Genomic DNA, 27,138 nt, shown 5'->3' with positions numbered 1-27,138 from the left:
TAATATTGTTTTAGTATTTAAAAGAAAAAGACCCAATAAATGTTTTAAAGACATTAAGAAAAAATACACATATTCCATTTTAATTTTTAAATAAAATATTATATGATCTTGTGAAAATTTATTGATCAGTCTTTTTATTGCATCATTAAAGAACCAATACATAAGCAGACAGAGAACACATGTCATCAATCTAAGATTGTAAATCCAGAATGGAATTTTCCATTGTAAAAGAGTACTTTTTTGCTATGCTCCATGTCCAGGAATTCATTATTTTTTATATACAGTATTGCTCAATTTCAAAATGCTGGTGTATGATTTAGAATAAGCTATATTTAAATCATAATAGTTTAACCAGCAATATATAACAACCTTACACTAGGTAGTAAACTAAAACAGAACAATGATGGAAAACATACTCATATGCTTTACTTCATGGATTACTGCCTTGTTGTGGCAAAGGGGCTTGCGTAATTCAATGAAGCTATGAGCTATGCCATCCAGGGCCACCCAAGACGGACAGGTCATAGCAGAGAGTTCTGACAAAACATGATCCACTGGAGGAATAATACCTCCCTAAAAAACCTTGGCCCAGCTGGTAGCACCTCATAAGGGCCCCTTTCCAGGGTTACAGGAGAAGACCGTCAATGGTTTTGAAGGCAGAAGAGGGCTCTATGCCCCAATGGTGGATAAAATGACAGAACCATCTTCTAGGAGAAGGGAAAGTCTGCTTTCAAACTGCCTTGTGGCTATATCTACTACTGGAAAAGGCTTCAGGAGTCAACCTCGAGGTAAAATCCGGAGCTGGATTGACTGTGTACAATCACGTTCTGGTAACTCCTGTGACACAGCTGGAACTAATCATATCGGCCTCGCCATTCCATTGGACTATTTCAGCGATGTGCAGAAGGGGGATCCTCCATATTAATCTACCCAGGCCTCATGCTCTGGAGAGGACACTCCAGCTTTGCATACAGTATTGAAACAACATGGGAAGTGGCAGTTGCCGGTTATAAGTCTTTGTTTGATTGGCATAGAGTGTGATGCCAGGGGCCCTCTTTCGACGGTGGGAGAGGTCATTGTACCTCACTAGGCAGCTACCACCCACCTTAAGCTGGGCAGCCCCCAGCCAGTAAGGTGCTGCCCTGCCACGGTCTGCTAACCTCACAGGGTGCATGGCGTTTAGGGTCAAAGCTGACAAGCACATCAATAACTCTGCACCATGCAACAAACATAAGAAAATTTTAGCCCTAAAGTTGGGCACTTGGAATGTTCAATGACCCCGGCCTTTCTGACGACTTGCAAGAAATAGATGATGTACATAAGACAGCTGCAATCGACATGGAGCTGAGCAGACTGCAGATGGGCATTGTTGCCCTTCAAGAGACAAGGCTGTCAGATTCAGGATCTGTTAAGGAGAGAAACTTCTCATTCTTTTGGCAGGGAAAACCATTGAATGAGACTAGGGAATATGGGGTTGGCTTTGCGGTCAGAAACACCCTACTAGGATTCATTACTCCACCTACTGCAGGAAGTGAAAGAATTCTGTCCCTGCAGCTCCACTCATCAACATGGCTGGTTACTCTTATTAGCACATATGCACCGACATTATCATCTTCAGTAGAATTCAAAGACAAATTCTACAACGCTCTGGCTGCTAACATAAAGAAAATCCCTGAGAAAGAACCACTGATTATCCTGGGCGATTTTAATGGCAGAGTTGGAGCTGATTATAGTTTTTGGCCCACCTGTCTAGGTCAGTTCGGTGTCGGGAAGATGAACGAAAATGGCCAACGCCTGCTGGAGTTTTGCTGCTACTATGGTTTTTGTGTTAGCAATACATTCTTTAAAACAAAGCCTCAACACAGAGTTTCTTGGAGACTTGGCACCAGCTCGACTTGATTCTTACCAGGTGCTCCAACCTTCCCAGTATTATAATCACACACAGCTACCAGGGTGCTGATTGTGATACAGACCACTCCTTGGTGTGCAACAAAATAAAACTGAAAACAAAGAGATTGCATCACTCGAAGAAGGAAGGAAGACCACAAATTGACATCAGCAAGACCCACAATCAGGCCAAAGTGGAGGAATTTGCACAAGCACTCAAGGAAACTCTCCCAGGCCCGGCTGAAGCAAACGCATTTGAACGATGGGAATATTTCAAGAATGCTGTTTATAACACCGCCTTGTCAGTATTTGGTAAAGAGATCAGAAAGACAGCAGATTGGTGTGAAGCCCATTCAGAGGAGCTGACGCCAGCCATCGAGAAAAAAAGGAGAGCTCTAATTGCATATAAAGCCTGTGAGCTGCTCATAGCAAAGTCAAACCGACCACCAGGAGATGTGCTAATGACAATTGGCTGCAGCTTTGCTCTTGGATCCAGACAGCAGCTGACACGGGCAACATCAAGGGGATGTACGATGGCATCAAGCAGGCCTTAGGTCCAACACAGAAGAAATCTGCCCCTCTGAAGTCTGCTACAGGCTAGGTTATCCAGGATCGAGCACAGCAGATGGCACACTGGGTGCAGCATTACTCTGAGTTATATTCCAGAGAAAATGGGGTAAATGAAGAAGCATTAAATAATATTGAGTGCCTGCCTGTCTTGGAGGAGCTTGACAGTGAACCAACTTTAGAAGAACTAAACGCGGCCCTGGATTCCCTTGCCTCCAGCAAGGCACCCAGGAAAGATAACATCCCTGCCAAAATTCTGAAGTGCTGCAAAGAGAACATCCATACGAACTGCATGAAATCTTCTGTCTTTGTTGGAGGGAAGATGGAGTGCCACAGGACATGAAGGATGCAAACAAAGGCGACAGGGACTGTAACAACTACTACGGCATCTCTCTTCTCAGTGTTGCAGGGAAGCTGCTTGCCCGTGTTGTACTGAAGAGGCTCCAGGTGCTTGCAGAGAGAGTCTACCCTGAATCACAGTGTGGATTCCATTACTGACATGGTATTTTCCCTTAGACAGTGGCAGGAGAAATGCAGGGAATAAAGACAGCCACTTTTCATAGCCTTCATAGAACTTACGAAGGCTTTTGACTTGGTTAGTAGGGATGGCCTTTATAAAATTCTCCTCAAGACTGGATGTCCACCTCAGCTCCTCAACATCATCAGGTCCTTTCACGAGGAAATGAAGGGCACTGTAGTTTTTGATGGCTTAACATCAGATTCCTTTGACATTCGAAGTGGAGTGAAGCAGGGCTGCATCCTCGCACCAACTTTATTCAGGATCTTTTTTGCTGTCATGCTGAAACACGCTTTTGGAACTGCAACAGAGGATATTTATCTCTGGACCAGATCAGATGGAAAACTCTTTAATCTCTCTAGATTGAGAGCAAAGTCTAAAGTCCAGCTGAAATACCTATGGGATTTCCTCTTTGCTGACGATGCTGCCGTTACTGCTCACTCTGCCGAAGACCTTCAACAACTAATGGACTGCTTTAGCAAGGCCTGCCAAGACTTTGCAGTCCCTACATTTACAATCTGCACAAACACTGGAGGTCATCCATGACTTTGTGTACCTCGACTCAACTATCTCCAACACTCTCTCTTTAAATACTGAGCTGAATAAACGTATTGGTAAAGCAGCCACCACATTTTCCAGACTTACAAAGAGAGTATGGCTTAATAAGAAGCAGACAGAACATACAAACATCCAGGTCTATAGAGCCTGCATCTTGAGCACACTCTTGTACTGTAGTGAGTCTTGGACCCTTTATGCAAGGCAGGAGAGAAAGCTGAATACCTTCCATATGCACTGACTTTGACATATTCTAGGTATCACCTGGCATGGCAAAGTTCCAAATAGTTCCTGGAACATGCTGGAATTTCTAGCATGTATACACTATTGAAACAGTGACGTCTACTCTGGCTTGGGCTGATGGTCGGATTCCAAAAGATCTTCTGTATGGAGAACTAGTGCAGGGAAAGCACTCCAGAGGGAGACCAGAGCTGCAATATAAGAATATCTGCAAGAGGAATCTAAAGGCCTTGGGAATCGACATTAACAGCTGAGAAACCTTGACCTCTGATCATTCAGCCTGGAGGCTAAAGACGCAGCACGGCCTTCTCCAATTTGAAGAGACACTTGTGTGGCAGGCTGAGGCAAAGTGGCAGTCCCAGAACCAGCAAAATCTGGAGGCTGGACAGGGGACAGATTGTATCTGCCCTCAGTGTGGAAGGGACTGCCATTCTCGAATTGGCCTTTTTAGCCACACCAGATGCTGCTTTAGGACCTCTTTTCAGAGCACGATACCATAGTCTCTCGAGACTGAAGGATGCCAGTGATGCAATGATACTTTACTATCTCCTCTAACATGTATCCTTCCAGCATAGAATATAAAATTATTTCAAGCAACTGTCATGAATCTTAATATTATTAATTATATTAATATTATAAAATGCCATAGATCTATAATAAAAACATTTCACTGTTGATAGTAATTCATGAGTTTTAGTTGCTAATGCATCTGAACCAAATTGTAAAATCAGAAGGTAGGTCTTTAGAGATAAACATCATTTTAAACATACAATTGCTGAGTAGTTTACAATTTGCACTTTAATGATCATGAAAGATAGAAAGGGCAAGCAAAGAGGAGGGAATACAGTAAAGCTGGAATAAGATTATCTCATGAGGTCAAAACCTACCGTATATGTATTAGTTTCTTCACTGCAATGTTTAGACAAAAAAGAGATTTTTGCCCAGTTTGTTTTTACTTTTTAAAGTATTATTTAATTGTTCTCCATCAAGTTTTTACAGTACCTTAGAAGATAAAATACGTACATATCTGCTTATTCCTATTTATTTCCCTTTTTAACAGCATATCATAAAAATAAAATATGATCCAGAAGTCCAGAAATTGACTCAATTTATGTAGTCAGCATTTCTGCTGAAATATTTATCTTACTTTTCACCTTATCTGATTGTCCTATTTCATTTTCAAGCTCTTTCATATTATAGCAAATGTCATATACAGTATGTGGGTGATGTGTGTGTGTGTGTGTGTGTGTGTGTGTGTGTGTGTGTGTGTGTGTGTGTGATCAAATAGCATATTTGATCTCCTTTGAGTACACTTCTTATTGTATGCTTTGCAAGATCACCTACTTTCCCTAGGCTGTTTCCTTTGGCAGAGTTGGTTTGCTGCATTGGGGCTACAAGAAACATTCTCTAGTATTGTCCAGAAGATGGTGAGAAGATTTTGCTCAGTAGATACAATCGGCCACTACTTTCAAGAGCCTGAATTCTGAATTTTTGTTGATTGGTTCTGTGGAGCTTAAGGAATGGTCTATATGGCCTGATATTAAGACTGGTCTGATCACAGAGAGAGATCTTCTTTCATAGCATGTAGTTGTGGCTTGGAAGGAGGAAATCCAGCCATTCTCTAGCATTCTTGTTTTGTGGACATGAATGATGTCAGGCCTGCAGATTCTGTCCACATAGACTTCTCCTACAATGAAGCAGCCAGTCTTGTACTCTTATACACTCACATGACATCTCTCCCTAGTAGGAGCAAAATCTGAGCATTTGGATCAAGTGATAAAATATGTCTCACTATTGGCTGCAATTGGAACTAATGTAATGCAGCTTTTAGTATGGGAATCTCTTCACTGTTGTCCAATATGCTATCACAGTCTATCAGAGTTGATAGAAGGAAGGTGATGCTACCCGTGATGGATCTGATCAGAAGACACTTGCTTTTCCTCTGTAAGTTTTTATAGTACCCTACACTAGAAGATATTTAGGGCCTGCTATTCAATGTGGCCACTAGGGGGCCATTCCATTTACCTCATAGTAGCACTAACATTGGAAAGTCAGCCATACTTTGGGTACATTATTTCAACATGATTTAAACTAACATTATTGCTAAACCACAGTAGATGGGTTAAAATTTTACACCAGGCTGAAATCTGATAAAGCATAGCTAATGTTCTTAATTTTTTTATCCTACTAAGTCAATAGCATCGCCTGGGCAAAAAAGACACTATTTTACCCACATTTGCCAAAGGTACTCAAAGGGTAATTAGTTAGACAGGAAGCTAGTTGTGCTACTTGTAAACTTGATCAGCATATAAATAAAAGCATCAAAATCACCTGGGAGAAATAAGTTTTTTGCATGGGACTTCTTTTACTGTTCTATTTTCATAAGAAACAATACATTTGAAACCCATTTAATAGACAGCTTGACTTATACTATTTCAGAGTTTCTATACATTAATTCAGAATAAGCCTATTGTTTTTAAGCAATAATAAGTTGAAGTGATAGTTACGGTAATTTTCAATAAAGTAGAAATGAAATTTCAACTCAAAACAGATGCTGGGTGCAAAGAATGGTCTAAAAATAGAATGGCAAGAAATGATAAGATAACAAAGTTGTGATTTTCTGTTACTCTGAAATGTTGATGATGATCACCTCTTCTAAGCAAAGGTTCCCTAGATGTGTAATCCCTATTACAAATTTTAGGTTCTATTTGCTTTGTGGTGGATTAAAAGACATGCAGAATAAGAGAAGGCACTTTGAACAGAACATTCTACAATTAGCATATTTGTTTGCTCAGCTGTAGAACAGCCAAAAGAGGAAGAATTCTGAGTCAGATGCTGACCAATGTTTGTGTAATGAGCAAGCTCCAGTAAGTTTGTAAAGGAATGAATGCTCTTGCAGTTACCTAATATTATGTGTGGTGATAATTCAGTTGGTTCTAACAAACTCCCATAAATATTCCTTCTTTTCAATTTAAGGTATTTCGAAGTAAGTTGTTATCCTATAATCACCTTGTCATTCGTGGAATGACTAAAACTGACAACTTATATTTTTATTCCTCCATGTTTTTCCACTGCTTCTTCTCTCATTTCTTATTATGAAATTAATAGGACAGAGTAGCTTCATGATTTGTTTTGAATCGTAAGCAGTAGCTTATTTTGAAACATTTTTAAAACTTGACTCCTAATATTTCCTGGATAGAATAAGGTGAGCTATGAATTCAGTCTACAAGAAATTTACATTTCTATTGGTAATCTGTAATATTTCTATTTCAAAAGCAGCAGAAGTGAATCAGCTATACAGTCTGTACAGATGGAGATGACAAAAATGGAATTGGTTTCTCAGTAAAGTGAGGCTCAAGAACATACAAATGGAAATAGCTCTTATTTTCATGTCATTTTCTGAGATCTAGAAACTTGGAAAAGTGGTAGAATATGGCTAAATTTCAAAGAATAAATTACCTTTCCTTAACGTACCTTTCCTTAACTTACCTTTTTTTAACATCTTTTCCTTCATGCTCCCTTGATCACTGTTGATATGGTTATTTTTTTTAGTCAGTCCATTTCAGTTAACTGGATAAGCATCTGTCCTATTTTCTGCTGTGTTGCTATCACATGACACTATATACTATTGTGTATTTTATTGTGTCATACTTCATATTATTGTCCATCCCTCAGAGGTTATATTCTGGAATATAAGGCACCTTTCATGACTATTTTCTAGGTTTGAGCTGAGAATCTCAATAAACCTCAGTTGTGTTACTAAAAGCTTAAAACCTGTAACTATGATGCTATCACGATCTGTTTTGGGATAAAAACATTATTTTGATAGAGAAAGTTACCAGAGCTGCATGAAAAAGTTGGATTTCTATCATTGTTGGTGAATGAACCAAAGCACACTCTATCCATAGTTCTACGCAAAACATGAAGCCTGTTCTCTCCATATTTATTGCTTATATTCATTGTTCGTTGTTCATATTTATTATTAAAATATTCCATATTTTCATATTTATCTCACAGTAGTAATTGTGAGAGGATCAAGGTGTCCTAGTGGACCACCACTTAAGTATGAATCAGCAGTGAGCTGTAGCTGCCAAATAAGCCAATGCAGTCCTAGACTATATCAATAAAGGGATAGCATCAAGACAACAAGAAGTACTATAACTTCTTGTTGTCTTGATGCTATCCCTTTGTTGATTACTCTGTGCTGGTGAGACCACACTTAGAATATGGCATTCAGTTCTGACTACCAAAATATAAAAAACATGTTAAGATCCTGGAAAATGTGCAGAGAAAAGCAACAAAGATGATAAAGAGTCTGGAGGCTAAATTGTGTGACAGATGCTTGAGGGAGCTAGGTATGTTTAACCTATCAAAGAGAAGAATTAGGAGGGGCATGGTAACTATCTTCCAGGACTTGAAGAGCTGTCACTAAAAAGGGGGGATTGACTTATTCTCCAAGGCACCAGGGAATAGGACAAGAAGTAATGGGTAGAAGCTTGGTAAAGAGAGATCAAATCCAGAGGGAAGGAAAAATTTTCAAACAGTGAGAATGAAATCATTTGCCTCCTGGGATTGTGGGTACTCCATCACTGGAGGTTTTCAAAAACAGACTGGACAACCATTTGAGTGAGATAGCAAAAGGCTCCTGCCTTGAGTAGGGGATTACACTTGAAGACCCCCAAGGTCGCTTTCAGTCCTATGATTCTATCATTTCTATTGGAACTAAGACTCACTGTGTTTTGACAAGCTCAAATTGCCTTCCCAGAGCATGTATAATTCTCACAATCTTTAACCAGCATAACAAATGACCATGCTGCCTCTAGAATATGGGGCTTACTCATTTGCTAATTGATGTGTTTTCTGCCTTTCGTTGAATCAGCCAAAAGCTATGCCAGTATGAAACCTAATGTTCCCATCACTAAATCTAATTTTGCTTCTATTGCCTGTTGACTCATTTTACATCACCTGATTTCCCTACAAGGTAATGAGTAAGAAAGCTTTACAAAACTTATATACCTTGATTCTCCCCTTAAACAATATTGGAAATGGGGGTGACACTATTTTAACACTTGTGCTACTAAGAATTCCATACCTGAGGTTCCCATGCATGGGAACGTGGCAGAGAACAATGTTGGTAGGACATATCTGTAACACAATTAAATGCAAATAGGAAAAGTCCTTATGGGACTTCTATAGTAATCCAAGACATTTGGAATATAACAAGTTAGTAAAGATTATTCCATTAAGCATGCTTAGGAGTTTAGAGTCTTTCTACTGAACATCATTCCTCAATCAAGGTTTATTTTCTGGTTAGCGATGAAGGAATTATGGGTGCCCTCCATTTAGTGAAGTTTTCCAAGAAAAGAATTTAAGATAATATTTCAAATAAAAATTAATCTGTAAGTATTAGCTAAGGGATGAACAATAAAGATATCTGGATGCTGCCCTTTGCCATCATGTTATTTTTAACTTGTCCTTGATGTAGGACATGCAAAACTTCAGTGACACTATGCAAGTGGAGGGTTGTCTCAACAGTAGAAAGCTCATCTTGCTAATCTATACACATGTAGATAATTTACTGAAGTAAATTTCTTCCATCTACTTCAAGGCAGTAGCTGAAGAACAAATAAGTGTCCTGTCTGTAAAAGGCATTACATAGTATGGTATCATTAGATTTTATGTTCTGTGTTCTCTTTCTGATTGTTACTCACTTTCTTTGTCTCTTCCTTTCACTGCCACTTCACAACAGGAGCAGCTCACGGTAAAGTCTTTCTGTCTGTCTGCCTCTATCACTTTCTCTCCCAAACACTCTCTGGTATACATGCTATTTATTTATGTGAATCTGATTATGCATCATTGTGTGTGACTAATATGATTGGAAAGCAAAACAAATTGGAGCTCTTTTTATCTCTCTCCAAACATCAGACATATCATTGATTTTGTTCCATCTCACACTGAGTTTGGATTATTGTGCCTTCCTGTCAGGTTACACTTTCTAAGAATCAGTTTCGTTGTAGTAAACTTGAAGTAGGGACAGTAGTTGGTTTTTGCCTTGTTGGACCATTGAAAACAACATTCCAGTTAACCTGAGGACAAGCAATGGTGGCTGGAACATTGTTGGGTCTGGTTAAAAAGTCCAGATTGCTAAGAATTGTGGCAGAGGTAGTCCTTTGTTCTGCGATCAGATATTTCATTCTCTGTTCTGAATACTTATTTTTAATACCCACTAAATATTTATGCGGGAGAAGAAGATATTTTGCATGGCTGCTAAAAGAAACATGTTACTGCTAGACATCACAATACTCTTACAGTATGATTCATTAATTAGAATCAATATAAAAATCCTCAATACATTATGATGTCACTATGTAGAACCAGTTATTTGTCTCTCTCCTATAGAAGCATTACAAACAGAAGTTCTTCAAAAGGTGGCCACAGTGGCACTGATGCTGAGAGTAAATATATGTTTAATCAAATGTCAAAAACCATCTGACCATGCTAAAAATATTTTTTGAGAATCAGATACTTTGTATTACCAGACTGCTCTTAGGCGTTGACATAAATGTAAAATCTTCATCACTGTCATCATCATCATCATCACTATTCAACAATGTAAGCTAGATAAAGCATCAAAGAAGCAGTTACAGTAATGATGGCTACCTATATGGTTATATTGCTTGGACATTTTATTTATGTATTTGATTTCTATAGCCACCCCTCTCAACCAGTGTCTCTGAGCAGCATATATCATTAAAATATAAAAATAATTAAAATAACACAAAATAAATATATATATATATGGTTACCAAATAAAGCTTTTGGCAGGCCCAGGCACAAAGCTTCATAACCACATAGATTTTCTTAATTTATATCTATAATGTAGTTATTTTTATTTCTCAAGTCAGTCCAGTAGTAGAAAAACTGACTTGCAGGCTTTAAATGTATCTTCATTCTATTGAAGTTTTAAAAGCTGCTCTATTACATATAAAAACCAGATTCTTGAACACTTGCCAACCTATTGGATTTTGGAAAGAATGACAGTGTCCTTTAAATAAACATCTGATGTCTTTAAGCATCAGTGTTTAGATGGCTTTGAAATATTGTGATGTCTACCAAAGCCATTATGCCTACAAGGGAGTCAGAACTGAGGGACTTTAGGAGCATTTGAAAAAGTTCTATAAAGGCATTCTGTTTATAGGGAAATACAAAAAATAACCTGGCCATCCAAAGTGATTCAAGTACAATTTGTTGAAAGCTGGGGTCTAAAGTGACATTTGAGTGAGAAAGCAACTAATTAGCCTGAAGCTTCTCAGGGCTCATGTTTAAAATGTACGAAAATGAGCCAAATATCTCCATAAAACTATTCTTGGTTTATATCTTTTGCATGTGTTTTTCTATACTGTAGTAATGAGCAATTGATAAATTTATTTGTCATTCTTCAGCCAATTTTTGCTAGTTTTTCAGAAGCTTTCTTTGGAAGATGTAGTTAATTTACTGAGCTTACAGGCTGTTTAAAAAAAGACTAGTTTCCCCAACCTTGGAGTAAAATTGACGCTGGGGGGAATCGAAGCAATTAGACTGAATCTAAATAGTTTGTGCTTTTTGTCTTTTATTCCTTGGGTCCATGTATTTTATGTGTGAAACGTATCGGCATGCAAGCTTGCTCAGATGAGCTTGATGGAATTTCCTACTATAGTTCAGCCCAGTAGAGAAGGCTTTGCAAGGGCCATTTGCACAACACAGTCAACCCAGCCCCAGTCAGGTTTCCTCATATTTGTCTGCCAATAGCACCTCGCCTGGTATGACTGGCTTGGTTCGGCAATGGCCACGGTTGCAATCACCACAGGAGCTGCTGAGGAAATTGGGAGAATTTCATTTTTCTCTGCACATCTTGTCTCCTCCAGCTTGAGAGAGGAAATTCAAAATATATGCTGACATGATTGAGGTTGGCAAGGTAAGGGGGGCACTGTCCACCTTTTTGGCCTGCATTTAGCTTCCTGCGTGGGTGGTGAGAAGATCCATACTGAAGCAGCCCAGAGTGCCAGTGCCTTAAGTGGGCCTGTCTTCATAAGCCTGTAGTAGTTCACTCACAGACATCAGGAGGGACGGTTAACTCTTTGGCAAGCATTTTATATATCATAAGTGTATTATTGACTGGGAAGTTTGCTTAGTTTTGTTTGAGACTAAAACTAGCCACCACAAAGATAATTGGAGAGTCAGTAAGTTTGCACAATTGCTTACTTCTAGCACACCCTCTCCACTGACCCAAATACTTTTCCTAAATGGGACTTAAAGTATCAGTTGTTTAAAAAAAAAGCAAAATACTGCAGTCATCTAAAAACCAGAGCACTGCAGAATGAACTCTGAATTCTCTCCAATGCAAAGGCTTTTCTGGACATGCAGCAAAATAGGTTAGGTATATATTCATTTTCATATGCAACCAAATTTTGACCCAGAAAACAATAATTTCTGCCATATTTCCCCTCTGAGCATTTTTAACGTGATAGAGGACCAAAAAAAAGCTTTAAGCATATACAGTAAAAAGCTTTAAGCATATACAGTAGTTGCCTTTTCTCTTTGTGTAACACATCTGAAAATAAGATTTATACTGCTGTTTCATGGTAATTTTGTGTAAGGTATCTGCAAAACTGGACCCCTAAGCCCTATAATATGTCCCTGCAAGGAGCAGAATATTCTTTTACCATGAGGTATAGATTTCTCTGCAGAAATACTACCAAATATTTTCAAATGTTGCCAAAGTGCAACTTCTTCTCATTCTTTATGCTTAATCTGTCAGAAAATCCACAATAAAATGCAAAAGGAATCTTTTTTGTTTTGATGTGCCAGTACGCTCAGATACACAACCAACTGAAAATAACACTTTTTAAAAAAAATGTGGCATAAAAATGAGGCTGTGATCTAAGTTGTGTGTATTTGTTTATGTATATATTTCAAATCATGGTGAGACTGTGAAGTGAACCTACCGGCACAGAAGGTAATGCAATGCAGCATAGAAAGATAGACTACGAATCATCACATTTGCAAGATTTGTGAATCTTGGGGAAACTTGGGAATTTGGTAGAAATGGAATTTTTTAAGCCTGTTTATCAACTACTATTAATGAATACCCAAAACAGAGGCTCATTACTTTTTATATCCCAGTGCAATTACACCTAGTAGGATGTAGACCACATGTCAGACAACTAAAAAAAAGCTTTAAAGCAAAATCCTTATTAGGTTGTATCAGGCACCTGGATGACTTACTCTGGATTCAGCCCTGGTTTGTACTTAGCTGGAAGACTACCAGGGAATTCTATGGCAGGCTGGAAAATCAGGAGGAAACATCCTGGAAGAATGAAAGACGACAGTGACAATTTTTTTCCAGCTGTTACTGAGGAAACTGCACAGATACTGTATATTAATGAAGTCTGCAGGAGCTGGAGACCTTTTGTTAAAGCCAAAATCTTCTGTGAGAACTCACAATTAGACAAAACTTCAAAGTATTTCCATACTTACTTTAATTCTCACAGGGTTATTAAATCCTTAGATACCTGCAGGTTAAAGCAGCTCTTAAAGGGGTGATTGTAAAACAGTTTAATGGAGAGATATTGAAAGAGCACTCTAATAGATAAAGAAATAGATGAAATCAAAAGCATACTAGATGAATGGAGGGAATAAATTGATGTTTGAAACAGACATGTGATATAACTGGTAAATCAAACAGTTTCTAGGGCAACATTTTATTTATGAAAACATTGACAAAAGGTGTGTGGATGACCAAAAACGGGTAGCATTTATACAGTGTTATTGGCATCCTGGTTATAAAATAGATTGTATCTCTATATTTGGAAACACTCTGTTAGGATTATTGTGGAGATCCAGCTTCATTTTTTTTCCTGCTTTCTTTCCCCATCCAACATGTCCCTGCAGAGGCAGTAAAGGGAAAGACATCAACACCATTAAATCCTTACGTGTCCTTCGTGTCCTCAGACCCCTCAAAACTATCAAGCGGTTGCCAAAGCTCAAGGTATGTTTGGGATAGAAGTGTAAAAAGCAAGCAAAAAACCCCCCTCACCCTGGAATCTTTGATTTAATGGTGTGTGAGAGTGTGTGTATATATTATATATATAAACACACACACACACATACATATTCCATAGTAATTTGAAGAAAAGATAGAGCAAGAAGGCTGAAGTCAGGCTTCATGCTCTTTCATGAAAAGGCATGAACATTAGGTTCCTTCATTAGCTTTCACATACTTATTTGATGCACAGTATCATCTAAAGGAGAGATATTATAATTGAACTTAATTTTCCTTGTATTCTTGTGTTTTGGATAATTGAAATCTGCTCACTTTTAATCTTCATGCACCTAATGGTCTCTAGTTTAGGAAATGCTTTTTTATGAATTACCATGGTATCGATGTGATATTTTCCTAACTGTAATTTAATTGGTAAGGTCACTACATTCTTATTTTCACATCTCTCTGATTCTACATTTTTTTAAAAAAGAAATATTTCCTCCACATCCATAGATGTGTTTACCTGCCCACTAAAGTTAACTTTTAAAAAAATTATTATCATGCCATAAGACTATTGGTTTGGCTGCAACAGATGCGGTGACTCGTAAACTGGATACAGCTGAAAAGTAGTTTCTTTTTTAGAAAGACAAATTATTACTCTGGTTTAGGAACTCTAAATCTATGCAAGCCTGGAAGATATTTGGGGTAGCAGTGAAGATATTTTTTAAAAAAAGTTGTCCTCCTTAGGACCAATTTATGTGAAGAACAGTTTCAATATTAATTTTCTAGGTTTTTGTGACAGGTATCAGAAACTGTGCACTGTCCCTTTTGTTAAGTGAGCTTAAATGGGTAATCTCATTGGCGGTGACAGCAGAATTGCACAATATATTGTGGAAATCAGTGGACGTTTTCACTGTGTTAGTATGGCTTTTAAATACATTTTAGATTTTTAATAAGTTTGAAACTTCTATGTTAAGAATATGTACTGTTGCCTACTTTTAAGGTATTTTCATTTACTTTTCAGTACTGGTAGTTTAGGGTTGCATGTTACCTTAGTTTTATTTGATCGTCTATATGATGGCATTTCTCTCTCATACAAACATACTTCTTAAGCAGGAGGGACAGCTTTACAGATTAAGATACAAATAAACATAACCTAGTCAAATCTTACCAGAGTATCTGTTTTTCACAGGCTGTCTTTGACTGTGTGGTGAATTCACTCAAAAATGTCCTCAATATTCTCATTGTATACATGCTCTTCATGTTCATCTTCGCTGTGGTTGCTGTCCAGCTCTTTAAGGGCAGGTTCTTCTACTGCACGGATGAATCCAAGGAGTTTGAAAAGGACTGCAGGTACATAGCCTCCTCTCATTCAGTTTTTTTTAATTCAATGCTTTTCTTCTATATGGCCAATCCTGTAACTTATAAGAAGCTCTATGACTCATAAAGCTATAACCTTTATAATTCCCTGTGTCACATTGCCAATGTATTCAGGGAAAGCCAGTGGCTTCCAATGCATTATTTTCTGATATATATTTAATTAATTTGTATAGCTGCTCATCTTGCAGATGTGTCTCTGGATTTCTAACTGCTCATTAAAACAAAATAAAGAACAGCTAGAAATCAAGACACAATGAGTTCTAGTCCCGCCTTAGGCATGAAAATCTGCTGGGTAACTTCGGACCACGCACTCTCTCTCAGCCCTGCTCACCTGTTGTGGGGAAAGTAGGAAGAAGAAGAAGTATTAGTTATGTCCATCGCCTTGAGTTATTGAGTTATGTCCTGATTAGCGTATTTTTACATTAATAACAAAGATTTTATAGCTTGCCTATATCAAAATAATTTCCTGAAGTTATAATCTAATTCAGTAAAGTATTCTATTTTTACATTTATCTCTATTATGCTATCCATTTTAAGTTGATGGATACAGTTTAAAACAATGTGAGGAGTTGGTGCTCTGATAAATCTGGCCTTTTTTTCTTTAATGATTATTTCTGATCTGGTGGTTATCATGGTGTCATTTTAAATGTATGATTTTTATGATTTTAAAGGTTCACAGAAAAACTTTACTACATGGAGTTGGTAGCAGTAAACTATATTGTAAATTGAAGTAGCCAATATTTCTGTAGTAAAAGTACATAACCTTAAAGAAACAGTGAATAAAAGGAAATATTTGCAGGTTACAGATTTCTATTCTCTTGAAGTCATGATGATTTATTACAGGTGTGTGGAGATAAAACTCCATTTCTGAACAGAACTGCAAATGCTAGTAAAAAGAGATGATTAAGGAGCTGAAACATATTTAAAAGAGGTCAAGTGTTAGTCCACTCCCCAAGAGAGGCTATGGAAAGCATAGATAAAATTCTAGAATTTCTTAATTCTGTGATAGATTCATTAATGGGTAATGAACTGTATTAAAAAGGAAGGAAAACAACTATGTTCATTTTTAAATCAGTACACAGCTCTTCTTACCTCACTCCAGATTTAATATCCCTCTGGTTATGTTATATAAAGGATAATCTGCCTTGACACTCCTTTTCCAATATGACTTGGTTCAGTCTCTCTTACAGACATGCAGAACTTAAATCATTTACTGCAATTTAGATAGTTTAGTTTCCTTTCTTTCTCAGTCAATATTCCTGGACCTTTGCTACTAAACTATCAGTAAAGATGTTCTCAATAGGTTCATTTATTGAATTGAATCAATTTGTCTTAAAACACCTGAGGAAATAGGTAACAATGGACTAGAAGGATCCCTTAATTTATGGATGCAATTAGAGAATAACTCAAAGCAAGTTGAAACATTCCTCTAGATTCTTGAGCACAGATGTCAAACTCGATCACATCACGTGACGTATTGTGACGTTTTTTGCCTTTGTGGAGCTGAGGTGGGCATGGCCTGTGTGTGACACATCCAGCCCATGGGCTGCCAGTTTGACACCCCTGTTCTAGAGCTTCAAAGACATAACTGAGATAGGGATTGTTTCTTTATCATCATAGCTACCAGAGAATAATATATGAGGCATTCTCACTTGTGTTGATTCATTTTGACCTGGGTTTTTTCTCCATTTGTGTTCAAGGTGCCATTCCATCTGTTTCTGTTCCCAAAACCAGTCTATCAGGGAGCCAAACAAGCTCTGTTTACGAGATAACTATTTGGGAGTTTTTAAGCCAAGGACACAAATCAACCCCTTTGCTGTTCAAATTATTTTGGCTATGACCACACATAAGGCATGCCCAAATCCCCTAAGAATCCATCGCTGCTCGTCATTTTAACTGATCCATCACCTTTATAGAGGGATAATAAACCTATTGTTGTCATGGCAATCATAAAGTCCTGAGTCATACACTTATCTGAGATGGAATCAATTTATTTTGCTTTACTGAAAACATGCTACTATTGAAAATCTAAGATTAGGCAAAGATACTGCAGACGTGTTTAGCTGGTTTTTCAGAATTTTGTATGGGAAAAACATCTTAAAACAATTCAGTCTACATTTTCAGCACTGAAAAAATTTTAGATTCTTCAAATTGCTAAAGAATTGGTCTCTTAACATTGTTTGCAAGTTGGCAAATTTATTTGGGGGAAATATATGGAGCAACTCAAAATAATGCAAAATTATTGTATTGAAAATTATCCTAATGAATTTATTTGGCTTTATCCCCAGTTAAATATTATAGTATCAACATTTTAATAAACTTTGTTTATAAATTAACTTCTCATAATTATCTGTTTATTTGAGGAGACTAACATCAGATTAATAGCTTCATAGTAGTAAAGTTTGCTTGATTAACCTTTCAGTCAATCTTGAAACCTGAATAAATAATAAACATCTCTTTTCTCATTCTCATTTGAATGTTAATGCTGTCAAAGAGACCATTTACATCTTAGAAGATTCTTATTGAATTGCTATACTCCATTGTGTAAACGTTTCTGAATACTTTTGTTGATCTTCCTTAGAGGCGAATATTTAGTCTATGAGAAGAACAATGAAGTGAAGGCTGAGAGACGAGAGTGGAGAAAATATGATTTCCATTATGACAATGTGCTATGGGCACTGCTTACCCTTTTCACTGTGTCTACAGGAGAAGGTTGGCCAGAGTAAGTTATTGATGAAAATAAGGATGTTCTCAAATGATAGGGACCCATAGCATCTAACTGGTTATCATTAAATAAGAATGTTGGACTAAACTAATCCTTGATCTGAATTACATAAATTATGCAGATGAGGTCATTATGCTACTTTTGTCTAAGCTTTTCTAATATGTTTATTCTTATCATATGAAAATACCACCTCAGTTGAATAGATTATTTATTTACAATGGCACAGCATATTAAAAACTTGATCAACCAACATGAAAAAACAAAGTACGTGGGGCAGATAACAAAAAACCCACATATTCTGACATTGGATTAACCTCCAAAATTTATAGACTATCAAACAACATTTTGCAATATATAGAGAAATGGATATATTTTTGTTTTATAGTGTACTATTCTAGTCAAACAAATCTGAGATTGTTATTATGAAAGTGGTTACAACGAAAAGTGGATTTCTTTATATAATTAACAATATAAAGCAATATAGGTTGGAATTTCAGAAGTACCAGCACCTCAAAATCAGAGACTGGCATGAGAAATTTTATTAAGCTCCTTTATGCCTACCATAGGGACGCAGTGGCTCAGTGGGTTAGGACACTGAGCTTGTCAGTCAGATGGTCGGCAGTTTGGCGGGTCAAATCCCGAGTGCCGCGTAACAGAGTGAGCGCCTGTTACTCATCCCAGCTTCTGCCAACCTAGCAGTTTGAAAGCACGTAAAAATGCAAGTAGAAAAATAGGGACCACTACAGTGGGAAGGTAACAGTGTTCCGTGCGCCTTTGGCATCTAGTCATGCCGGCCACATGACCACGGAGACGTTCTCGGACAAGTGCTGGCTCTTCGGCTTTGAAACGGAGATGAGCACCGGCCCCTAGAGTTCGAAACGACTAGCACATATGTGCGGGGGAACCTTTATCTTTACCTATGCCTACCATGTAAGAGTGTTGATTAAAATTTCAGTTTTCATTATTATTAGCACTTTAATTATTATGCTGGGCCTTAAATATAAACCTTGGGATAGTGAAGGAAAAAAATCACAAGTAAAACTGAACCAGAAATAATATTTCCATTTTGTAATCAATAACTATTCAGTTCTGACATATTTTACTATAAAACTGAATGGAGTTTTAAGGCTACTCTCCAACTGTCTAATTTTATCATGTCTGCTGAGGATTGCAGGAAATGAAGTTCAAGACATCTGGAGATTATTGTGTTGGAAAGACTTCCATGTTAGTAATAGGATCCTTCTACTCCCCAAGTACACTTTTAAAGATATCAAATGGTTTATTAGTTGCAAGAAAAAGATACCTGTTGTATTAACGTGCATTGTATTATTCAATCTGATTTAAGCCTATATATAATAATAAAATTATAATATAATGTAATGTAATGTAATAATATTATAATATAATATTATAATACTAGAATTAGTATTATATTAATAAAATTACATTTTTTTCATTTGTTTATATACTACCTCAATCTAACTGGACTCTATGCAGTTTACAACAAATATAATGAAATACCAGATACAATAACATAATATATAAACAATTTATATAAAATAAAAAACTACCTTTTTTGCAGTGTTCTTAAGCACTCAGTGGATGCTACATATGAGAATCAGGGGCCCAGCCCCGGTTATCGCATGGAGATGTCCATCTTCTATGTGGTTTACTTTGTGGTCTTCCCATTTTTTTTTGTCAACATTTTTGTGGCCTTAATCATCATCACTTTCCAAGAGCAAGGGGACAAGATGATGGAGGAATACAGTCTGGAGAAGAATGAGGTATGGCATACATTGGAAAATCAAATGAAAATGTTGTTTTGACAGTGAGAATATTATTTAAAAAAATAAATAAATATTCACTTCTCTGGTTCTCTCTCAAATCTTTAGCAGTTCAAAGAGTTCAGCTTGGTACAAAAATATTTTGCAAAGTGTCAGGAGGAAGTGAAATCTGATTTTACTGAGTCTGTGATTGGTAGCAAAGGAAGCCTGACACCAAAAAGACTGCAAAGGCAGATTCTTATAGTAAACTAACAAGATGCTGCATCATGTATTCATCATGATAAAGTTGGAAAATTAAAATACTTAGAATATGTAAGAACAAAAAATCATATACTATAGATCTATAGAATATATAAAATAACAATAAAAGAAAGGAACAAGGTTTATTTATAGAGAAGAATATCACATTTTATAAGACAGCTGTGGGTATCTGTTACCTTCTAGCTGTACAAAAATACAATTCCCATTATTAGCAAATATGGCTAATTGTGGAGAAAAGCTGACCTAAATAATATTATTTTGATCAATATGTATTGTCTGTCAACTTCATGTAAGTATATTAGTATCATCTACTATTGGCATTTTAGATTGTGTAGATTTGAGATTATTGCTGCTCCACTTCTTGCATTAGGCTGTTCTTACAAAAGAAAAAGGAATCTCGTCCTTATTCTATGATACACTAATAATCCTCTTTGCTTTATTTCTTTACAAATAGTCATAACCTCCATTAACTAGCTGCTCATGGGAAAATGGCTTAAAATCCAAACAGCAGGACCTTTTTTCTATTAAAAGCTACATTCTCTCAAGGGTACTGTATTAGCAGATGGGATTGCTCTTTCTCTCCCCCTCCCCCCCTGCCTCTCCCCCTCCCCATATCTGCCTCTGAGGGAAATTAAAATAAAAAAATGGATTTTTATCTCTTAAGGGTCACATTCTCTTATGTTAATCTGTTATTGGGCAAGCCTGCTCCCCTTCTTCTCTCAATTATCTTTCTCCTACCATTTCCCTCTTTCCCTCCTTTCCCACAGGCTAGCAGAAGAAGAATAAATCAGTCTTGCAAAGTTTGAAGTCACAAAGTCACAAACTAATCCAAGGGCCACAGCCTTTCCCCAAGACTGAATTGATGCTACCCATCATTCTCTGAGTCAGCCGAAAACCATACCAGCATAAAATTTTCTGCCTCCTTTTGTCTCCTTTGTGATTTACTGCTAAATGATGCTGTTCTAATCATGTCTAAGTAACACTTGATTAGCAAAGACATAAATTCCCATATCTTTGCTCCCCCCCCTCTCAACCAACAGGAAAAACATCCACCGGTCGGTCACTGTGGTGTAATAGGAATGGGGTATTCCTGGCTGTAGGACTTTCTCCATTGAATCTAGGCTTTTTCCTGTGCCTTTCTTTCTATATCCCATTCTATTGTAAGCTGAGCTGAATACAGTTTAAAAAATTAGATTGAAATAATGAAGGAACTGAATCATTAAAAGTACTTTTACTGGGAGTTTCTCTCCCCCATCTTTTCTAAATAGGCAACATATCCCAAGTTCTACATTTGTTTATCTTCCTTTGCCATGCAATATGAAAAATTTAAATAGACATATAGTTCAGTTAATGCCCATCAATAAGTTTATAAATTCCACATTTATCATGAGATACTGGAGTGTTATATTAAAGTTTATTTGGTGATCTGTTAACTTATTCTGAAAACTGTACTTGGCCAGTTCTATCTACGCAGTGTATGCTAAAATAGAGAAATATATCTCTGACCTGTTTCTCTTGGATCATCGGCAGTACCACATCTTTTCTGGGGAATCACAATGGATGTCATCCAAATGGATTCAGTTCTCTCCTTGTGTGTGTATACACCCATCATGTCAAGGAGATGCAGCAATTTTGAAGATTCTTAAATTTTATTACCTTGATTATCCTTGATTCTGCAGCATATATAAAAACTTTGACCCATCTTGCTTAAAATGGCATTTTCAAGCACCGTGCCTAGTTTCAAGTGGGATCTTGATGCTCAGCCTGCCTGTTCCTCATTCAAACAGACTTTTGCCTCCCTGTCCTATCCTCTGCCATCATGCTCCTTTGTTGTTCAAACAGGTGCTTCTGATTTATTATTTAAGGACAATCATTCTCCAGACATCTGAGGATTGTGAACAAAGACTTTTGCCTTGCACCCTTTATTCTAGACAGCTACTGAAGCCAGAAAGGAACTGTGATGTTTTGAACAAGGAATACTTAGTGATCAGAGATGCTTTTCAACACTGGCACACCTCTTGTAAGAAGCTTCACATCAAACAGACCACAAGATCCTGGAGTATCTACAGTCTATTTCACACACTCAGGTGGGCACAATTCTCCCAATTTAATTTTCATATCACAGGCTGATGATACTTTTTCACACAAGTCTGAATAGTTTATTCCACTTGTCACCCATCTCACAGTTCTGTTCTCCAATCGGAACATTTTGCATTCCCACTTTCAATAGTAGCCTCAGTCTGAGTCTCTGAGAGCTAATGGCATACTCTTCATTTCACCAGACAAATTCACAAAGTGACAGGTACCACATGTATGGGCTTGGGTACATAATCTTCGGGGAGACCTCCAATTCACCTTTCCTTTTCTTGGGAATGGGGACAATTGCATCACAATGGCTGATTATACATTCTTGCTTCCTTGAAAAGATTTTACAACTTAGTCATTAGAGATTTTGGACTACTTAAGGACCACACACTTTCTGCTCCAGTATTTTTCTTGTCCAAGTAGATGTCTATGGATCTTCTCGTCTCAGCTGTTGCCATGTCTGGACTTTATCTAGAAACTAGCTGGCCTGTTGCATTGCAAAGGAGCCTCGAGTCACAGTTTCCATGGATTATGCAACTAATTAACCACCTATAGGGCATGAACAAGTCATCAGTGTTTTCCAAGATGGTTCATTCCATCTCCTGGCAAGCCTTAAGAGACTGATTCTCTACTACATATTCTGGCATTGAAGGTTTCCTAGTCTTCTCATTTTTAACAGAAGTATTCTGTTCACAGTCTATTTTCCAATATTAGATATTAAAATTATTTTTTTTCTTCAGTGCATCACTTACAATCCACTTATGAGACACAGAGGACAAATGCCACCTTAGAGCAATGCCATCATTGTTATATGTAAGCTACAAGCAAAACAGTTTATCTACACTCTTGCCTGTGGCTGAGTTCACAACTTGGTTTGTTCTTCTGTTTACATTTCTTTGTTTCAAGGATTCTCTGTAGATCTGTTACTCATATAACTCACTTTCTCCCAGCCTGCGGTCATGTACCTCCTACAAGAACTTCAGGCAGTACACCAACTCCTTCAAGAACCGCTATATTTTGCCAGGGCTTCCTACTACAAACTGCTGAACACCATCACCCATTGATGCTGGAGTTTGCATCTAAATTCATCTTTCTCTTGCAGTCTGGTTACAGCACCTATCAACTTGAACTCTGAGGAGGAGGGAGCAGGTTTGAGGAACAAGGGAAAGAGTTTTTGCCAAGAGAGAACCTGAACTGCATCTGCATCCACCAGCAGATTTATGGATGAGAATAATAGGGAAATTTGCAAAAGAGTTAGCCATTCCTGTCCTACCTGTCTCCAGTCCTCAGAATGGGATTCATACTTTCCCCCTTCTTATCTCTGGGACAACAAATTCTGGACTGGGAAGTTCTACTGAAGTTAAGATACATGACCCAGGAATTACTTCCCCTTCACCTGTTGCTTGTCAGATATTTTGGACGCCTCCTCATCTCCTTCTTGAGGGGGGGGATGATTTCTGAAAAACAGGAAACTGCCAAAACAGGAGGTTACAATGTTGGATTCTTCTGTCTGCCTATAGTGTCCTTCAAGTTTCCTCAGAGAGAGAAGGAAACAAATTCCTTATCCTCCAGCTTTTTGGGTGGGTGGGGAGGGATTCTTCAGCTTCACTCAGTGAAGCAGTGGAAAAGTCCTGGATCCTTCCTGGGTCACTCATGCTGGAGAAAGGAGGGGAGAAGCACCAAGCTCTTTCAAGAACGGGGTGGGGAAAGGAGAACTTGAAAGGTGAGGTAGCATGAAAACTAGTTCTGGATAGGTGAGAGCCAAATAATCTAGAACTAGACAAGTCTATTTTCATAACAAGAAAAATGACAGGAAACCATGTTTATGCTCAAAAGAGAGAATCCTCAAGCCTGTCCACTGTATGGGCAGGAGAAAAGGGGCATAAGAGTTTGAACCTTGATTTTATTGTAAATTAGATTTTGATTTGATACACAGCAATTCCATGAGTTGTTTCATAATATCTACATTACTTTACGTAATAGCCCTACTTATTAGAGATCTGCCTTATTAAACCCCTGCCTGTGCCATCCCTGTTAATAGTATTTGCAAAGAAAACCCCGATACTGTCTTTGGGTGCTGCCAGTTCAAGAGGAAAAACACTGTTATAATAACAGTATAGCTAAGGACAACTTAAATGTGACTCATTCATGGATGGAAAACAAAATGAGGGGAGAGGGGACAGAACAAAAGATAGTGCCAGGGCATGTTTGTGCCATAGTTACATGCAAATGGGGACAAGGACTATGGTCTATGACAAGGTACTTCATTGGTGCTAATTAGCTCTACCAGCTCTACTAGTCAAGGGCAGTAACTCTTGCTATAGACAAGCATCCCTCAGGCCCCTTTCATTGCTGGAAACAACTCTCCCACTTTTTGACCTGCATCCCATGACACAAAGTTTCCTGTGCTTCTATTCTGTGAACTGAAAATCAGGTTTGTATTTTTGAACAAGTTCCCATGAAGTCCAGGCTATCAGATTATATCTTTTTAACTGTTATTACAAACTGATTTCCTGAAATTTATTTTTATTCAGGCTTTCTAATTACTGCCTCCTTTACAACCTATAACATATATTATCGCTGCCTAGGTCTCAACTATGTAGTGAGTTACAGTTAAGACGATACATTCTAAGAACTAATTGCCATTTACTCTTGCTTGCTGTCCATTGTGGTATTTATGTCCTCAAAAAATAATGCAAACAAACACCCTTAAGGTGAAGTTTTAAAAGGCAACTAGACTTCTTGTTTTTTTCCTTGAAAACTTTTTTGCTTCTCATCCAAGAAACTTCTTCAGTTGAAATGTTTTTAAGGGGGGAAAACAAAGTCTAGTGGCCTTTTGAAAAAGCACCTTTGGGACAACCATGACTTGGATGACTGAGAATCTCCATAGACATAATGGTTCATTGTCCCCAGGTGTAATATAGAGCTGTCTAAGGTTCACTGCCTATGGCACAACTATCATAACCTCATTATATTTCTGTCATTTCTAACTCAACACAGAAGCTACTGAAAGATATTCAGGTGGTTAGAGATTTTTTTTTCTATTCAGACACAAATCTTCCTAAACGATAAATGATTCCTCCATGATACTAGGGATATTGAGATCTGCCTGGTTCCTGTTGGCCATTTTAGGTTCCTGTTGCCTTGTGCATACCCTCTGATCATGCTGTGTTGCCCTCCATGGGCATTTTGGCTCAGGTTGCAGGAGTGAATGGGCTAGAAGGAGAAGAGAGGAGTGCTATTTTTAAATCTATCTGATGCACTCAAGACCTCAAGATCTCTGTTTAACATCTGTTCTGAAAAATGGGTAACAAATGAAAAGGGGACAATTTAAGTTCTCTCACTGTCTTGCCTATCACCTCCCCCCCCCCTTCTCCTTATGACTTTCCCCATACTTGGACTGGCACTTTTTTTTCTCCAGCTAGCAGGAGAAGTAGAGAAAGCTACTTTTAAACACAGATCTGGGTCAAAAAGCCTTTAAGAAAATTAAGGGAGAATAATACTGTAGGTGCCATTCTCTGGTCCCAGAAGTGTTCTATGGGATTGGTGTCTAAAGAGCCACCCACTCTTCCATATATATGTTGCTAGGCCTCCCAGGACTTGCAGGGATGGCAGGGAAAGGTTAGTGAGCTTTGTCCATAAAGTTTCCAATATTGCCTGTGGATGAAATACTTTACTGGGCAGCACTACCCCACGTGGATGGTATCATAAACTTAACATGCAAGGGAAGGTACTAACGCAGGTATGCTCCCTTGTCTGCAGACCAGCTAGTTAGGATCAGGTTTGGGCAAAAGGTCTATCCATCTTTTGCAATTTGCCTCTCTCTTTAATGAGGAAGTGTTGCCACTGTTTCTCCTATTGCCAAGATAGCCACCAATCTCTCTTCTTAATTTGTTCTACATTAAAACTGTGGGAATAGCCACCTGTTGCTGCTTCACTGCTGAGGCAGAACCAGGCTTAACAATGAAGGCAGCAAAAAGTATGGTAGCAAAAAGTGTGTGTCGTCTCAGAAACTGAAGGAAAGCACATTCATACAGTCATAAGGAAAAGTCTTATAGTACTTGTACATAATGCTATCTATTTTGATGAAATGCATTATTATACCTCCTTAGGTCTGGGGAGCAAGAAGGCAAGTTTTTTTTCCAAACAGACTTTAATACAATTGATTTAGAGTTAAATTTGACTATGATAGGAATTGTAGGAACGCGGTGGCTCAGTGGGTTAGGACGCTGAGCTTGTCGATCAGAAGGTCGGCAGTTTGACAGGTCAAATCCCGAGTGCTGCATAACAGAGTGAGTGCCTGTTACTCGTCCCAGCTTCTGCCAACCTAGCAGTTCGAAAGCACGTAAAAATGCAAGTAGAAAAATAGGACCACTACGGTGGGAAGGTAACAGCGTTCCGTGCGCCTTTGGTGTCTAGTCATGCCAGCCACATGACCACGGAGACGTCCTCGGACAAGCGCTAGCTCTTCGGCTTTGAAACGGAGATGACCACTGGCCCCTAGAGTTGGAAACGACTAGCACGCATGTGCGGGGGAAACTTTACCTTTTACCTTATCAACATAGTACTTGAAAAAGGGACTGTTTTAAGATCCTCTAAAACACCTTTACCTTTATGATAGGAATTATTTAAGCTTTCTCCCTCATATTTAATATAAGGATGTGCACTTCCTTTTTTGCCTAGAGTGGATGGTGCATTTGAAGGTCTGCCAAAGGCCGTGCTCATAAACGATTCATTTAAGACAACAATGTGAGGGGAGGCAAACTAAACCACTCACGCAATTTGGCAATAAGATTAGACGATGTACTTGTAGCTGCACCCAAAGATTTCAGTGTAACGTAAATCCTGGAATGTCTTTCCTTAGCATCTTTTTTGCTTGAAGGAAACTAATATTGTAGATTCCTGACTGCTCTTTCTTCCTCTTTTCACAGCGAGCTTGCATTGATTTTGCTATCAGCGCCAAGCCACTAACCCGACACATGCCTCAGAACAAGCAGAGCTTTCAGTACCGTATGTGGCAGTTTGTGGTTTCCCCTCCTTTTGAATACACCATTATGGCCATGATTGCCCTAAACACCATTGTCTTAATGATGAAAGTAAGTAGAAATTGCTATGA

At 38.0% G+C, this 27,138-nt stretch overlaps 1 protein-coding gene across 1 annotated transcript in view; it reads left to right on the top strand.

Annotated features, from left to right (window-relative positions):
* The window catches only part of CACNA1A (calcium voltage-gated channel subunit alpha1 A), a gene marked incomplete at its 3' end in the record, with an annotated part of 290,392 nt that overhangs the window by 165,709 nt on the left and 97,545 nt on the right, over window positions 1–27,138 (top strand). Inside the window, exons 25-29 of the mRNA XM_083351756.1 lie at window positions 13,697–13,793; window positions 14,980–15,140; window positions 17,749–17,889; window positions 19,475–19,676; window positions 26,954–27,118. Coding sequence (XP_083207882.1) covers window positions 13,697–13,793; window positions 14,980–15,140; window positions 17,749–17,889; window positions 19,475–19,676; window positions 26,954–27,118 — 766 coding nt within the window. The remainder of the gene's footprint in view (window positions 1–13,696; window positions 13,794–14,979; window positions 15,141–17,748; window positions 17,890–19,474; window positions 19,677–26,953; window positions 27,119–27,138) is intronic.

This window comes from Vipera ursinii, assembly GCF_947247035.1.
Source record: "Vipera ursinii genome assembly, chromosome: 2".
NCBI classification, from domain to species: domain Eukaryota; kingdom Metazoa; phylum Chordata; class Lepidosauria; order Squamata; family Viperidae; genus Vipera; species Vipera ursinii.
This window is presented reverse-complemented; position numbering and strand designations above follow the sequence as displayed.